This window comes from Melozone crissalis, unplaced genomic scaffold, assembly GCF_028551555.1.
Source record: "Melozone crissalis strain CALT ecotype California unplaced genomic scaffold, PUWL_Pcris_2 ptg000005l_1, whole genome shotgun sequence".
Classification (NCBI taxonomy): domain Eukaryota; kingdom Metazoa; phylum Chordata; class Aves; order Passeriformes; family Passerellidae; genus Melozone; species Melozone crissalis.
In genome coordinates, this window is record NW_026535783.1 from 30827888 (window position 1) to 30844465 (window position 16578).

Consider the following 16578-nt stretch of genomic DNA (forward strand, 5'->3'; position numbering starts at 1 on the left):
GGGCAGCTCTTCTCACTGTCCGCCTAAGCAGGGAAAGCACCATGCCCCCGCCCAAAACACCCCCCTAAGAAGGCACCCCGGCAGCGCTCCGACCCCCGTGGGGGTGCGGGGCAGGGCCGAACCCCATGGCGGGGAGGAGGAGCAGGAGCAGCCGCAGCCGGGATTGGGGCCCGCCGGCACCGCCCGGCCGGTCGAGGGGGAGGAGGCGGCTGGAGGAGGAGCGGTGGCGCGGACCGCAGCGAGCTGGCGGGGCTCGGCGCGGCGGTCCCTGAAGATGGCGGCGGCGGAGCCGGGCGCCGCTCCGGGCAGCGGGAGCTGCGCTCCAGCGGGCGGCGGCTCCGTGCCCGTCCTTTTCTGCTTCTCGGTTTTCGCGCGGCCCTCCAGTGTGCCCCACGGCGCCGGCTACGAGCTGCTGATCCAGAAGTTCCTCAGCCTCTACGGGGACCAGATAGACATGCACCGTAAGTTCGTGGTGCAGCTCTTCGCCGAGGAGTGGAGCCAGTACATCGACCTGCCGAAGGGCTTCCTGGTCAACGAGCGCTGCAAGGTGCGCCTGGTCCCGCTGCAGATCCAGGTGAGAGCCGGCCGCCACAGGTGCGTGTGAGGGCGGGCAGCCCGTCCCGTCCTGCCGCGGCGAGCCCCGGCCCCTTCCGGGAGAAGTGAGGGATCCTGGAGCCGGCTGGGACCGTGGGCGCAGTCCCCGCCCGCCCGCGCTCAGTTGTCTCTCTGTGGAAACTTTTGGTTTCCCGAGCCGGGGAGGCAGGTGCGCTTTGTGCCTCACGCGTGTGGTAACCGGACTTTGCCTTCGACTGGCCAGAACTTACTTGGCGTCATGAACGGGAAGACAAGTCAGGTCGCTGAAGTAATCAATGCTCTCCGCTAAATCATGCGGCTGGTCATACCCGGCCTTAGCCGGGGGTAATGCTGCGAGGTGGAAACTGCAAGAGTGCCAGTAAAGTGGGCTCTGCCAGAGCTCGGTATCTTGGCTTGTAGTTCATCAGGACCTCTGTATCCCTCTTTGCCTCAAAAAGCTCTTTCTGATGTGCAGGTCTATAGCTTGGTAGTTCTGTAGCCACAAACCAGGAAGCCAGACTGCCAGATAGATGCAGTTATGTGTGCTTTCCTATGAAGATACTTTTATGCCCAAGTTGTGCTCTAATACTTTCACTCAAAACACATTGCTTCTTCCTTTTTCCAGTATCGAAGAATTCAACTTAAAAAACCTCACAAACCAAAACAGACCCCAGGATTAAACCCCACATAATTGCTGTTTTCATTCTGAACATTTAAAAAAAATATTATTAGGAAATTTTAGTTTGCCTAGCTGACAACTTCTCAGATGTTAGAGAAGTGTTATCATGATATCTGAAACATTGCTTGTCTTTTCTTAATGTTTTCAGAAATGTGTAATTAATCCTGTTTGTAAACTCTGCTTAATCATAGTGTCTTGTATGCATAAACTCTCTAGGTGGTCTGTTTGCTTTCATATTAAGGATGCCTTTGGCATCTTTTATTCTTAACTTAATGTATGGAAAGAATGGTTAAGAAGAGTTAACTAGTTTAATAAATGATTAGCGCATCATATACACTCATTATATTCAGTTTAAAAACTTTTCTGTTTCTGTGTTGTAATTTATGGGAGCCCAATCAGAAAAACTGGAAAGGAACAATCTTTCAGCTTGCAAATAGAGTTGGTATAGATGTTAATGGAAGCAAGGATTTTAAAAACAGAGTTTGGGTATTCTGGGCATATAACGTTGTTTCAGGTCAAAATTTGGTTCTCATTTGTGCATGCAGATCACTACTCTGCAAAGACTCCCTTGCAGATGCCTTCTGCACTGAAACTGTAAATGCAGCTCAAGCATTTGTAGCAGGACATACGTCTTGGAATAAAGGTCAGTACTGAGACAAGGATACATCACTCCCAGGGTGCAAATGCGCTCTACAGCTTTGACTGCAGGGATTCAGGATGAACCAATATTTTATGCATTATTGCCTATTTGATTGCCTACTTACACCAATACTGTTGCAGTTCTGTTGCAGCTGTTGATATGAAAAGGATGGTATTTGTGGGTTATTCCTTGATATGTTTCAGCAGCTGTGAATGAGCTGAAGATGTCTCAAATGAGACATCACAATGATGTCAGTCAGCTTGCCTTAAGCCAGAGACAGGTGCTCAGAGATCACTTGTTTGAGAAACATTTGGTATGATACAGACACAGCTGAGCTTTTTAAGACCTTTAGGACTTAGTGATGGGAATATTATACTTTCTGTGTATTCATTCAGGCATTGCCACTATTATATGCACTTTTTTCCTTCCCTCCCGCTTTTCCTCCCTCCCTTCCTCCATGATTTATCTGCAGTTAGACACAACATTGATTTGTCAACTCTGTGTGTGGCATAGTCAGTGGAATCCCTGTTTTGGATGTATGTTTCAAGAGGGACAACTTTTGCTTGCCGATGTGATTAGACTTTCATATTTCGAAATATCTTTCTAAATTTAAAATTAGATTTAAAATTAAAATTCAGAGGTGCTAGCAGCTGTATCACTAGACAATAATTTCAGTGTTTTTATATGCATGTTTTATGAGGTATATGTATGCATTTAGTTGGAGGTAGGATTTTAACCTTTAAGGCAGCTAATCTGTGGTATGTTGTCCTTCCATTTTGATTCCTGTGCAGGCCTGTTATAGAAGGATGACTTTTGGTATAATAGCTCACAGAATGTCAGCATCAAATGATTTCAACTGGGCTGTTTCAATTTCTTGTCCCTGCAGCTCAGGGGGGCAGTAATCTCATGGAGGAATTACCATATGCTGCCCTTGGAAAGCCACTCCATGAACTCAGTTCAAAGCTTGATCCGTACAGGGATGTTTGCTCTTTCGTTGTTTTATGCCTTTGTGCCATCCTCATATATGTACATTTGTGTGGTCCAGGTGTCCTGACACGAAACAGTCACTTAAGCTTTTGATGGCCGTGCAGCGTTAGGCAGGCTGGTGGGGAGCACTGCTCTGTGATGTTCTGCCTGGCTGCCCCTCCTCAGCTCGGATCTCCTCCACCCCAGACATGCAGAGGAGAGGGACATTTCCTCAGGCCTCTCTCAAATGGAGGGACTGCATCTGCTTTTCATAAATTTTAAGTCTTATAGAAGTCTTTTAATGGGAGACTATAACATTTGTAGTTTGGATGAGGCAATGCAGGACCACTTTAATCACCTCTACATACAGTTGAATAGTGCTGCAAAAGTTACTGTATTTTCCTGTAGTGTTGTTGTACCTGCTTTTGGAGGAGAGAAGTAAGGAAAAAAACTTTGGTGATATCCAAAGAAAAGACAGCTATATGCACATTACAGCTGTGTAAAAGAGCATTTTAGGCAGCTAGAGAGACTATTTCACAGTTACTGTCATAACTTCAAGATGGCTTCTCCTCAGGAGGACTTGTACTCTGTATTTACAAACTGGTAAACCTTAAGACCCTGAAGCTAAAAGGGTAAAATTATTGCTGAAACCATTGCATAAAAGTACGTCTATTTCAGGATAGTTTTTTGAGAGAGGTTGGTGTCTCAGGCATATCTGTCTTGAAAAAACTTCTGCTGATAAGCTAAATGAAATATAGCAATTAATACACAGATTTTCACTGTTATTGCATATACCTGATATTGCTCAGATAGTCTGGAGCTAGAACTAACTAACTCAGGAACCCAAGTCCATTTTCTGAAGACCAGGAAAAGCCAAAGCATAAATTGCAGGGATTCTATTTGGGGGTTTTATGGTGAAATTAAAATTTTTGATAAATTGTTACATTCCTAAATAAATAAGTATTTTGAAAAGCAGCATGTGGGACCTTAAAGAAGGGGGAGGGAAGGGGCTGAAAATACTGAAAGAGGATTTTTTTTCTCAAATCCAGACTCCTTGTTTGTATATCTTTACTCTGTAACAAGCATTTCAGTAATTTTAAATTTTGCTGAAGACTTTGGTACTACATTACTTATATGTACGTCATGAGTTATTTTAACTAAATCTGTCCTTTTTAAATGCTGAAATACATGTAAAAGGCTGCACATTAGCTTAGCATAAGATAAATATTTATGTTTCTAAATTGAAATACTTGTAACCTGTTTTTCTCTTGAAATACATCAAACTGAATTTATTCATTTTTTTTACATTTGAAATATAGGCAGCAAAGTACAACTGAATCTTACCAATTTTCTTTAAGAAATACAGAAGAAAAGGTGGTAGCTTCTTTTTGTTGTTGTCTCTTTTGTGCCATTCTTGAAATACCGAGGTTGCAACGTCCCCCAGTCTGCCCTTTTAGTATGTAACATTTAGTAGGTGACATGAGACTTATGATGTCACTAGTGATGTCAGATGGGGTTCTTTCTTTGCTTCCAGTTTCTTGTTCATTACAAATAGTGTGAGGAAATTCATTTTGTAAGTCTCATGATTTCCCGAACTTTGAACAGGTAAAGGACAGGTAAAAAGCCAGTCAGTATATGTGAATATTTTTGTAAAGCTGAACGTATAATTATAGTACTTCATCTCAATCACATTTTTGTCTGATTGATAATAATAATAATCAGCAGAGATGATAAATAGATGTGAAAAAGCACCTCTCCTTTCCCACCTAGGTCTTTTCTAGAGTAGGATTTAAAGCTGTATGTGACTTGTGACAGCATACCTTTAAATCCTGGTCTGGACAAGGTCCTAGAGATGACTTCTTTAGCTGGTAAAAGAGCTGCATCAGGTTACTTGACCATTTGATGTACCTATTCTCGTTGTGCTGTGGGTAACCTTCAGCTGGAGGACATAAAATCCTAACTAAGAGAAATGAAGTGCAACAAGTGGAAATGCTTATGTACTTCAGGGGAACTTCAGGTCATTTGGGTTTTGGTGTTTTTTTTTTTTACTTTTATTTTGAGTTCAAGTTGTTTAATGGTATTGTGGCTGAGTAGATGTAATATGCAGGGTGGATTCAGGCAGATACTGTGTGGCTGCTGTGGCTCACAGTCCTTGCCCAGCTTGCCACTTTCTGCAGTGAAGTCAAACAGGTGTTGATGTGCCAGCCCAGGTTTGATGTTTAGGTGTAGTTTTGCCCTCACCCCAGCTCTTTGGGATGTTGCACTGGGGAGATCTGGGTGATTTTCACTGCCAGATGTGAAGTGGAAGTGTCACCGCATTCTTGTAGATGGGGAGGATGGCATTGAAAGCGAGTTGTAGGATTTATGTGGCACACTAAAGAACTAGTAAACTAAACCTTTCCTTTATACATAGCAAATGCTTACATGAATGTATTTATGGACTCTGTTAGCTACTATTTATGAAACTGAGTTTCAAACTGCTTTCTGCTGCACTCTGCACTGCCCACATCTGGTCTTCCATGTAACACCAGCAAGTGTTGACTCTTTGATGTTAGCCTCTCTTCCAGTTTCCTCTTGTTCTGCCACAATTCAGATTGCAAGCTAATCAGAAATAAATAGAAAAATCAATATACGAATTATTTGTGTTAGACTTTGTAAAAGCTTTTATTTAGCAAATATACGGTTGACACAACTTTATTTTAGAGAGGTGCTGGCATGAATCTGAAGGCATAAATTAAATCGTATGAAACCAATTTGACAGTAAAGAAAAGCAGATATAGTGCTTTTGCTCCAGCTCCCTGTGCTTCTTGACATAAACATATGAGATTCTGTGGAAGTCTGTAGTAAGAATACTCTGTGGTTTGAAACACAGTCAGTTTTCTTCTGCACTTCACTGTCAAATCAGAATAAAATTTAATTGTGCTCTATAAAATGGCTTTCAAATCCACTGTTTTTAATTATTCCATTGTTCTTCTCCTTGACAAAACTTAGGGCAAATACTGTTTTTGCAGAAGATCCCATGCTGGAAGGAGCTGCAAGGATCTGAAAAAGCAGACTTCAGGTATTTCAGGACAAGCTGGAAAAACAGGGTGCAATAAGATGCACTTCGAAATGGAAGTAGCAATGTAGAAATAATCAGCTATACAAACAGAAGATGAGAGAGAGTTCAGGGGATGATTTATAAGTCTAAAATGTACTCAGGAGTCCAAGTATCGTCCATTATGAAAAGAGCAAATACTGTACTGGGAAGTACAGAATAAACAGGGCCTGGAAGGGCTGTGAATTGGCTGATATTTGAAGCCCTGCTAGAGCAGTGAAGTAGTATGGGCAGAGAAACACTGTTGTGATAGTAGTATTGAGTGCCTCGTTCCAGACTGCAGTTTGAAAACTACCCCAGGGAGGACATGAAAACAATTTGTAGGAAGAAATACTAAAAGCATTCGATACATTTTAGAATAAGGAGTGGGAAAGGAAGGCCTAAAGGGAGACCTAAAGGTCTGATTCTTAAGGTCTGGTAATAAGTTTTGCACATGGTTATCCATGTGAAGGAGGGTTGTAATGCGCTTGTGTTTCAAATTCGCTGTGGACCTAACTGGAAGTAGTACTCATAAATGTGTGCAAAGGAGCTATGGATGAGAAAACACTGAAAGGCAAAGGTAACAGAGCTGTGGGATGGGTTTTACAAGAGTTCCGTCTCTGATGGGTCAGACCATGTGGTCATCTGTGAAGAATATTATTTATGTTTGTTTGATCCTTCTGTAGGGCAAGACTATGCTGCTTCTTGAAGACTTTCCAACTCTATTCGCATTTGTTCCTCTGCTAGGGGTGGTGGTGCCATCTGCTGCACTGGCAGAGGAAGGTGCATATCAAGGCAGTAGATTAACTTCACATTGGTCATTCTGTAGTCGATGATGGTTTGTGGTTCAGACAGATGTTAAAAAATTACAGAATTGCAGAATCAGTTAGACTATAAAAGACCTCTGAGACTGAGTCAAGCCTATGACTGAACCCTGCCATATCAATTAGAGCATGGCATCAAATGGTACCTCCAGTCTTTCCTTCAATGCCTTCAGCGACAGCACCTCCACCACCTCCCTGGGCAGCCCATTCTAATATCTAATCTCCCTTTCTGTGAAGAAATTCTTCCTAATGTCCAACCTAAACCTCCTCTGGTGTAGTTATTAAAGTGATGGAAAGATTTAAAGGAGAAAGTTATAGTCTTTGCTTGTCATATAAATGCTAAGACAAAATGGCACATTTTATGAGTAGGAACCACACTTATAAGTATTGTTTATTCCAATTTTTCTGTTTTTATTGCTGAGCAGTAGGAAAGTTAAATGTCATGATTGACTTCTGTGATGGTAGTAAGTGCCAGAGCTGGAATGGGTCACAGTATGTGTTTCCTGTGGTGTTGAATTGTACATTAATACTGCCTGCCAACTGCCTTTTTCATTGTTCAGGCAAATGGTGGGGTATGATGGATGGTATTCAAGAACAAGGTTATTTAATTTTATGTCCAATCTTTCTTGGTCCCAGACCTCATTTATTACCTGCTGTAGAGTTGCAGAAGTGTTACTTGGGAAAAGTATCTAGAGGCTGCCTTCCCTTGATCAAATCAGCTGCTGCATTGCTGAATGCTGAAAATCTCATAGGATTGAAAATCTCACATCTGTGGTAAATTTTTTCAGTGCAGCTGTATCTTCCTGGTGAAAAAGATTTCCCTAATGCCTGTTGTGATGCTTTTCTGTCTTCCTGTGGTATCAGTGAGCCCAGTGTTACATCATCTGCACTATGGTGGTTCCTGCATTTGCCTCTGTAACTGCTAGTATTAGGAATGTTGCTGTTTGGCTCACAAGGACTGGAGGAACCATGTTTATGAATGCTTGCTGCTTTGGCAGTAGTGGTGTAATGAATCTGAGAATTGAGGAAATTTAGTATTTGCAATTGTTAACATACAAGTAATTTTCCCAACAGTTTGAACAGGCCATTGCATATGTTTAAGCATTGCTATTATTAAGCATGGCCTTGGGAATTGAGATCAGCATCATTTTACTCTGGAGACGTGTTGAATCAGTGAAAGTTTTGTAATGAATATTTATCAATTCCCAATTCCTTTGCGGTGAGTTGACCTTGGCTGGCCACCACGTGCCCACCAAACCGCTCCATCAGTTGTCCTCAGTGGGACAGAGGGGAGAAAATGTGACAAAGCTTGTGCATCAAGATAGGGACAGAGAGGAATCTTGCCAATTACCATCACAGAAAAAATAGACTTGGGGAAATCAGTTTGATGTAGTGTTAATCAATAACCAAGTAAAATAATCAGAAATAAGAACAAATGCAAAAACACCTCTTCTCTATGCCTCCCTTCTTCACTGGTTTAGCTCTAGATCCAACTTCTCTGCCTCTTCCCTTCAAGCAGCACAGAGGGGTGGGGAATGGGGTTTGTGGTCAGTTCATAAAACTTCACCTCTCCCACTCATTCTTTTCACACTCTTCCCCTGCTCCAGAGAGGGGTTCCTCCTGTGTGAGATAGTATGTAATGAACTTCCCAAATATGCATCCTTCCCACAGGCTCCATTCCTTCCCAAACATTCTGCGCTTGGGCTCCTCTCTAGAGAGTCACAGGTCACTTCAGAGAGTCACTTCAGCGGGGCTCTTCAGAGTCTCAGCCTTCTTTAAGGCATATTGCAGGCTTTCTTCAAGGCTCTGCTGTGGGGTCCTCCATGGACTGCGGGTGGATTTCTGTTCACTGTGGAATCCCATGGGCTCCAGGGGCACAGTTGCCTCATCTTAGTCTGCACCAGGAGCTGCAGGGGAATCTCTGCTCCAGCACTTGGGGCACCTCCTGCCCCTCCTTCTGCAGTGACCTTGGTGTCTGCAGTGCTCTTTCTCCCACATATTCTCACCCTCTTCTCACAGCTGCTGTTGGACAGTGGGTTTTTTTACCCTTTCTTAAATATGTTAGCATAGAGTTGTCACCAGCATCACTGATGTAGCAGATCTGTCTTGGATTCAGCTGGCATTTGTGCTCTCTTGACATGAGGCTGTTTCTGGCATCTCACAAAAGCCACCCTTACAGCCTCCCCCCACAACCAAAACCTTGTCACGTTAACCCAATACACCTGCACTCTTCCAAAATACATTCTTTTACAGATTTTGTAATTTTCTTTCAGTTTAAAACATTACAACCTCAGATTGCAGGAAATGAAGTGTATATAATTAATGGATACTTCCCAGAAGCTCTGTATTCAATTCGATTTATCTGTCTGCTGAAAAGCTCCTGAATAGATGTAATTTCTCTTGAGTTGCCTTACAACTAAATGATAGTATGTAGCTCTTTTCTTTCCCTGTAGCTTCCATCTGAAGCCCTATACTTTGGTTCAACAGGTTATGAAAGTAATTTATCTATAAAAATACAAAGCCCTCTTTCTAAGTGTAAGAAAGTTAAGTATTTGGTTTATTTTTCTTATCCCCTCCCTTCCACCCTACTTGGTACCTTGTATGAGGGAAACTCTAGGAGATTACTTTTGTCATTAAAATGCATTCAGTTTGGTTTCTAATATTTACAGTCTCCTCTACTTTCTTTCTAGCCTTGGGCTTTCATCAGACTTGTGCTAAAAGATGTCATAGACGAATCAAATTGACTACACAATGGAAGTATTGAAAATTTATATACATACAATATTTGAAAGCAAGTGGAAGTATGAAGTTTTTAAACTTTAATTTATCCTGGCTCTATTTCAGTTCCAAGAATTGTGGATTTAAAAATGAATTTGAAGAGTGCTTTTGGTACTTTTTTTTTTTTTGCTGTGATTTACGTGGTGTGTGCCTCTGCCCCCCTTCAGAGTTCAGAAATATCCATGTACATTTATGTGGAATTATGCTTCCCACCTAATAAAATTGTGATTATATATTGATGACTATACCGTTCTGTTCAGTATCAGCTATTCATTTTACTTCAGAAACATACCAAAATCAAGCTTGAAAAACTTGTCTCCTATTTTGACTCAAAGTAACATAAATCCATTATCTAGCAGATGTATTGCAAACTCTTCCTCGTTCTGCTACATTTCTGAAGGGATATCCACTGCCATGTAGAACATTACCTTTTTTTCTTTTTTTCAGATTACTACTTTAGGCAACCTGACACCCTCAAGCACTGTTTTTTTCTGCTGTGACATGCAAGAGCGATTCCGGCCTGCTATCAAATACTTCGGTGATATCATCAGCGTGGGCCAACGATTGGTATGTTGTAGTGAGTTCTGATCACTCGTTGCAAACTTTTTTTATTATTTTACATACAGTCTAACTATTACTTACTATTAGGTAACAACAATGTCTTTGTTATTGTTTTTCTACTTTTTCTGTTTTTTCTTTTTTTTTTTTAAATGTTTTCCTCTTTGTCCTCTTACAGCTCCAAGGTGCACGGCTCTTGGGAATTCCAGTTATTGTCACTGAACAGTATCCTAAAGGTCTTGGCAGCACTGTGCAAGAAATTGATTTAACAGGAGCTAAACTTGTGCTTCCCAAGACAAAATTTTCAATGGTGTTGCCAGAAGTTGAAGCAGCATTAGCAGAGATCCCTGGCGTCCGGAGTATTGTCCTCTTTGGAGTAGAGGTAGGTGTATTGCCATTCTGATACTGGTTTATGGTAATGTTTATTGGCCCTCAAAGGGGCCTCACTTTGTGTAATTAAAACAAACCAACTCAGTTTATATAATTTATAGAACTTAGAGCTTAGATATCCTCTACAGAATAAATTATTTTTGTGTTGTCATTAATATTATCTCATTAAAGAATTTGAGATGAGATACTTGTAAACTACAGGCACTTGTCACAATCTTAACTGGCATTTAAAATGCATATTGGATTCCCTCATACTGCCAGGGGTAGAAAAACATGTATTTGAACTCTAGTTAATTATGTACTCTACTTTGTGATTGTGTGACTTTCATTTCATAATAATGGTTTGTTGGTGGCTTTTCTGCCTTTGATTTCTCCCCTGTAGACTCATGTCTGTATCCAGCAAACAGCATTGGAATTAATTGGCAGAGGTCTGGAAGTTCATATTGTAGCTGACGCCACCTCATCAAGAAGTATGATGGACAGAATGTTTGCTCTTGAAGTAAGTTTCTTAGGCAGGGCTTTCTTCACCTTGGGTTGGTATATTAAGTTCTCTGCTTATTGTAGGCTAACAAGGAATTTCTATGGACAAAGCAGTGGATAAAATTAGATTTGAGAAGAGATGAGTACTCTGATTCTTAAAATAGCATTGAAAATGGAGAAGAAGTACTGGCTTTTTTTAATCTCCTTGAATTATAATTTAATATGCATAACCCAGTTTGGAATGTTTGGAATTTAGCAGTGATTTTTTCATACAATATAGATTGCTCTGTATAGACATTAGTATTTTAGCATATCCCTTTATGCAGTGTTACAGCAGAGTAAAAGTGCTATAAAGCTTTTGGCTTCGTTGTTCCAAAGAGTATTTATTCAGGTGTGGAAATTCTTGAAGTGCAACAAAATACAGTATGTGATCCTGTTCAAATCTCCTTGTACCTCTGTCCCTCCTCCTGCTTTTCCTCATCAGTGCAAATTAAAGCTTAATCGCAAGACCCTGATTATAGTAAAGATTCCCCTCCCCCCTGCTTTTAGGAGCTTAGGCAAACTAAATGTTGAGAAAGTGGAGATAAATGTAGCAAGAAGATTTAAAAGCACATACAACTATGTTGTAGCAAATTCATTCAAATGATTTTTTGATGGTGTACTCCTAATTTGCCTACAGGCATCACTGTTGAAAGTCAAAACCCGATACATACATTAAGTATTGCAATTTTTTGCCTCAGGCCCTAATAATTATTTGAAGTAGAAACTAATGATAACCACAGCATGTTATGCTTTTTCATAGATTTTGAGAAGACTTAATTTCTTAAAGACTAAAGAGAAATCCCCAGCACACAGTGATTGATGAAACCCGTGACTTTGATTAAGTGGAAACCTAATGTCAGCTGTCACATAGAGCATAGGGACACACACAGAGTACAGGAGTGACTGAAGTCATGGACTTCCCAAATCAATGTGGTGCAGCAGCAGTAGGAGACAAAACAAATACAGAAAACCTGAAATCTGTTGGCCTTATTGTGACCTTTTTATGGCCTTATTGTGTATGTTTTTGTACATTTATTACTTACAATGTGTCTGTAAGCATAGAAGTTGGGCCAATGTAATAAAGGTTAAAACAGTGACTAGCTAGCTTTGCTTTACTGTCTAGGCTAAAAGGTATTGATCTTAGAAGTGTGATTGCTTGCAAAAGCTGTAAATTTTTCCATTTTTGGTAACTTTTTGGTACACCTTTGCAATGTGTTCTCAGTAAGCAAAAGAAAGCGTTTTTCTGTAGTCTCTTGTGTTGTCAGTCATTACAATATGAGTGAGCCAACGCTTGCCATGTGGAGTTGAGCCAGCAGTAACACCTTCTCTGGTGCACATGGCAGCAGCACATACCAGCATTGTCTGCTTCTTGTGTTACAGAGCCTCACTTAAAAGTGCTACCGAGGGATGTGGGCTAGAGCAAGCAAGACATGGGCATGCTTGGGAGGAGGAGACCAGGAGAAACGGACATGTATTGGACATGTCCTTAATGCCGATTGACTGTGGCATTATGGGGGAAGTGGGCAACGTACCAAAGTCTTGCATAATCCTGCTTTAGTTTCACCATACAGCTCGCAGTTCCTAGTCACATTCGTTTAATAAATGAGTCTAACGTTGTCTCTTGTGCAAACTTATGCAAGCTGGTGAGCTGAGGTGAGTTTTATTGACCAGGGTTCCTGGACCCTTTTCCATTGCTTTCTGGGAAGATGGATGTAACATTTGCCTTTTCGCAATAACACAGCCCTTCTCTATTCACAGTGACCTTTCAGGAATAATAAAGAGAGACTTTGCAGTGATAACCTCAGCAGCCCCAAATAACTCCCATCTGGTCCCACCTGCCCCTTCAGTTCTCCACATTTCCCATTGCATAGCATGTGTTTTGATTGTACTGGTGATGAATATACAAATATTTGAGTGGTGTACTAGGAGGTGCAATTTGACTTAATTGGTAATGAAAGCGTTCATGTCTGCTTGGATAACAGGTTGTTTCCACTTCTGTTGTGTGCTTAAAAATGACAGCAGGCAACAACTTCTAGTTAAAAAACCCCTCAGAAACAAAAAAAATCTTGAAATTTTCATTGATGAAATAACTCAGCCCAAAAGTTCAAGGATGTGACTATTCTGAATCTGCCCTGTCTGATTAAGATATCTTATGCCAGTGCTTGGTCTCAGATTGAGACAGCTTTGTCTGCTCCTGCTGAATTTCTTTTCTGTTCTTTGTCTTTTCTAGTTTTTTCTGCAGTGTGGATGCAACATACTATCAATACTCTCCCTCTCAAAGACTCTCTTCTAAGAAAACTTGTGATTTCCTTGGAAATCATCTAATATACTTAGCAAACGCATCTCTTATTTTTTGCTAATCTAAAATTTATAAAAATAATGTCTAGTCCTAGAGAAGATATAAGTCAATGTCAGCCTCTTTTGACATGTTACGGTGTGTTTTGCTTTTAAAGAGAAGGTGTTCTCTCTTTTCAACCAACGTTTCACAGACAGAAATAATTTTTAAGGGTCTAGATTTTTTTTCTCATCCATGCTAGTTAAAACCAAAACCTTTGTATTCTTGAAGAGGCTCATGTTCAAAACATTGCTATAATATTTCATATTAATTTTTCTATTTTTCTTCATTTTTGTATGCATGTGAAGTTTAACAAATATGGTTATACTGAGTAGGAGAGCTGAGGAAAGAATGGCAAGTAGGAAGTATTGAATTCAGTAAATCCAATGTTGTTAGTTTGCTGTTATGTAGGCTGTAGGTACAAATACTTTACTTGTTGGTCCCTTAAAGTTAGTAACTTTCACCTATCAGTTGGTTTGTAATTGAAGAGCTAGATAGTTTGGAGCTTCTCTTTGCTTTAATGATTACAGTTGAAACTTGTATGTACATATGTCTATTCTCTGCCACTAGCCCTCCCTTAGCCCGTTCAGGATCCCATTAGACCCTGCTCCCATTTGGTGGAGCATGCAGCTGAGTAGAGGATGAGGGTGGGAAAGCTGACTCTATGAAGAGGTTTACTGCCAAAGCATCTGTATGATGGCTGGGAAGATGATGGGGGACAGCAGCTTTTGGTGAGGGTAACTTTGTTATGTAAGCAACAACCACATTTTTAAAAGTCCAATAACTTTACAGTAAGTCCTGTGCCTTGGGCTACGTGAAGCCCAAGCCCTATTGAGTTGCACACTTACAAGATCTAGCAGACTTCTTTTGGTTTTGCATTCTCTGCAGCTATATATTTTATCCTATAGCCTGTGAGAACTGACTGGGGTTACTGTCTGTAATGAAACATCATTTAAAAAGAGCTGCTGTCATACCAGTATGATTTATAATGTCTGTAGAAGAGATTTTTCCTCTTTTTCCAGAAATTATTGCTACTAGGTGTGCTCTGTAGTCCAAAAGCTGAAGTAGTTGTACATAACAAGGACTGAGAGAAATTGTTATAATTTCTTGCTTAATGCTGTTCGGTTGGACCTTGCTATTTTATTTTTTTCCCCAGGCCTTTCATCTGCATGAGAGTGAAGAAAGCTGTCCTCTGGGTTATGCAAGGGGAAGGGGTTGTTATTAAGATGTGTGGGGCTGCTGCCTATTAAATCTGACTTGGGGAAAGAATCTACTTCAAGTAGAAAGCCTTATTTGTAATCCAGGGCAGCCTTTTGCCATAGGAAAGTCTAAACCCTGTAAGTTTTTCATCCTAGCTTTATAAATTATACCACTAAGAAATGCTGGAATGGAATTGGCAGTGCTTTTGTTCATAGGAGATGTTTTGAAAAATGCTATCTATCTTTTCTTTCAAAATCCACTCATTCACATTTGCAAATACCTTACATGATTTCTCTCTGCTCTTTTATTTTTCAGCGTCTTGCACGTACTGGAATTATAGTTACTACTAGCGAAGCGATATTGCTGCAGCTGGTAGCTGATAAAGAACATCCGAAATTCAAAGAAATTCAAAATCTCATTAAGGCAAGTGCCCCTGAGTCAGGGCTCCTTTCCAAAGTTTAAAGCAGGTATGGAGGAAGCAGATCTCACTGTCCTCTTTACAGAGGAAGGAAGGCTATAAGTGCACACATACATGTTCTTTCACTCGAAGTCTGGTAGGAGTGTAAAAATAAAAATTGACATACTTGTGCTTGCCTTAGCAAAATTGTCTGGTTATATGTCTGGGTGCAAGTGTGTTCTGTTTAGTTACAGCTGTCAGAAGTTTCAGGTATCATAGGACCCTTTTGTTGTCAAATTTCTTTATTTAAAAAAATAAATTAACAGAGGTGCCTGCTAGTCTATACTATACACTGATTGTAACAGCTCAAAAAATGGATATTTCTGTGACACCCCTTGATTGTGTGCTTTGCAGTTGTTCTGTGATGTCCTGTTTTACTTTTGTATTAATAGAAGATAATTACTTGTTGGATAAATGTGATGTGATATGCTTTAATGTTCTATATAATTGAAGTATTTTATTAGGGCAAAAGTTAAAACTGAGTAAGATGTATGACCTATATGTGCGCTTTTGTTCTCTAGGATAAAATTTAAGCACTTTGAGGCAAGACACATAAGTCAAGTAGAGCTGATGTTTGATTGCCCTAGGTAGCTGAAGTCTGCATCATGACTTCTGATTATACTGAAATTGACTGCCCAAGGCTGTACTTTCCTTAAGTGTATACAAACAGAAGGCTGTTGTGTAATGAGTTCTTTATAAACAACTGGTGTAAACTCCTTCAGAACTTAGGAATATAACCAAAGCTTTAAATTGGAAATGCTAAGGATGTTAAATAATGAAAACTTTACAGGTTTGTGTGCTAAATCTACTAATATGTTTAGATTTATTTTGCTTTGTTTTACCCCCTGGTTAGTTAGATTGAATAATTCTGTCTAATTTACTCAAGAGGGCTCTGAAAGAAGGTTTAGCCTCTTTTGGTTTTCGTGCTTTTTTGTGGTCTGTAGTTGAGTGGAGTGTGAATAGAATCTGGTCTAAAAATATTCTTCAGAAAAATAGCATCTTTAACATAATGATATATATTTTTTCTATCTAGAACTAATCTTTTAACAAGTGATTATTCATAAAGGCACTTCCTTCATATTCTAGGGGATTAAACAATGTTGTATAAAGTTTACAGTGTGCCTGAGACATTTATTTTTTTTAAAGAGTACTAGAAGATGTCATACATAACCACTGATCTTTTGGGTAGAAAAGCTATTAAAGTATATGTATTGTTTTAAATTGCTTATTTTCCCCACAAGATGGCTCTAAAAGAATTGTTTCATAAATAAAAATAATTTCAGTTATTTCATATAACCTTTATATGTTCAAAAGAAATAAAAAGTTAACATTTGCTGTCTCTTTTTTGCTTGTGATATTTATTGTAGAGCAAATCCTGAAAGCTGTGTTTGCCATGGACTTTATTCTAGTTTGTACAGCTGTAGAAGTTCTATGGATGTCATGGGAATTTTGTGTAAAGATCAAGGGTGGATAATGTTGAATGATTCTTGTCTTCAGCATCTAGTTACAGTGTTATTTAACACTCTAGAATATGAGGAATTAACATTATACTTCAAGCTGGAGGCTGGAATGCTAGTTGG

General features: G+C 40.0%; 1 protein-coding gene across 1 annotated transcript; it reads left to right on the forward strand.

Moving 5' to 3' along the window:
- The first annotated feature begins 233 nt into the window (after positions 1–233).
- ISOC1 (isochorismatase domain containing 1) lies at positions 234–15484 on the forward strand. Its single transcript, XM_054284297.1, has 5 exons — positions 234–574; positions 9984–10103; positions 10273–10476; positions 10867–10983; positions 14857–15484. The coding sequence occupies exons 1-5, from the start codon at positions 275–277 to the stop codon at positions 15001–15003; spliced, it is 888 nt and encodes a 295-aa protein (XP_054140272.1). The 5' UTR covers positions 234–274; the 3' UTR covers positions 15004–15484.
- The last annotated feature ends 1094 nt before the right edge of the window (positions 15485–16578 follow it).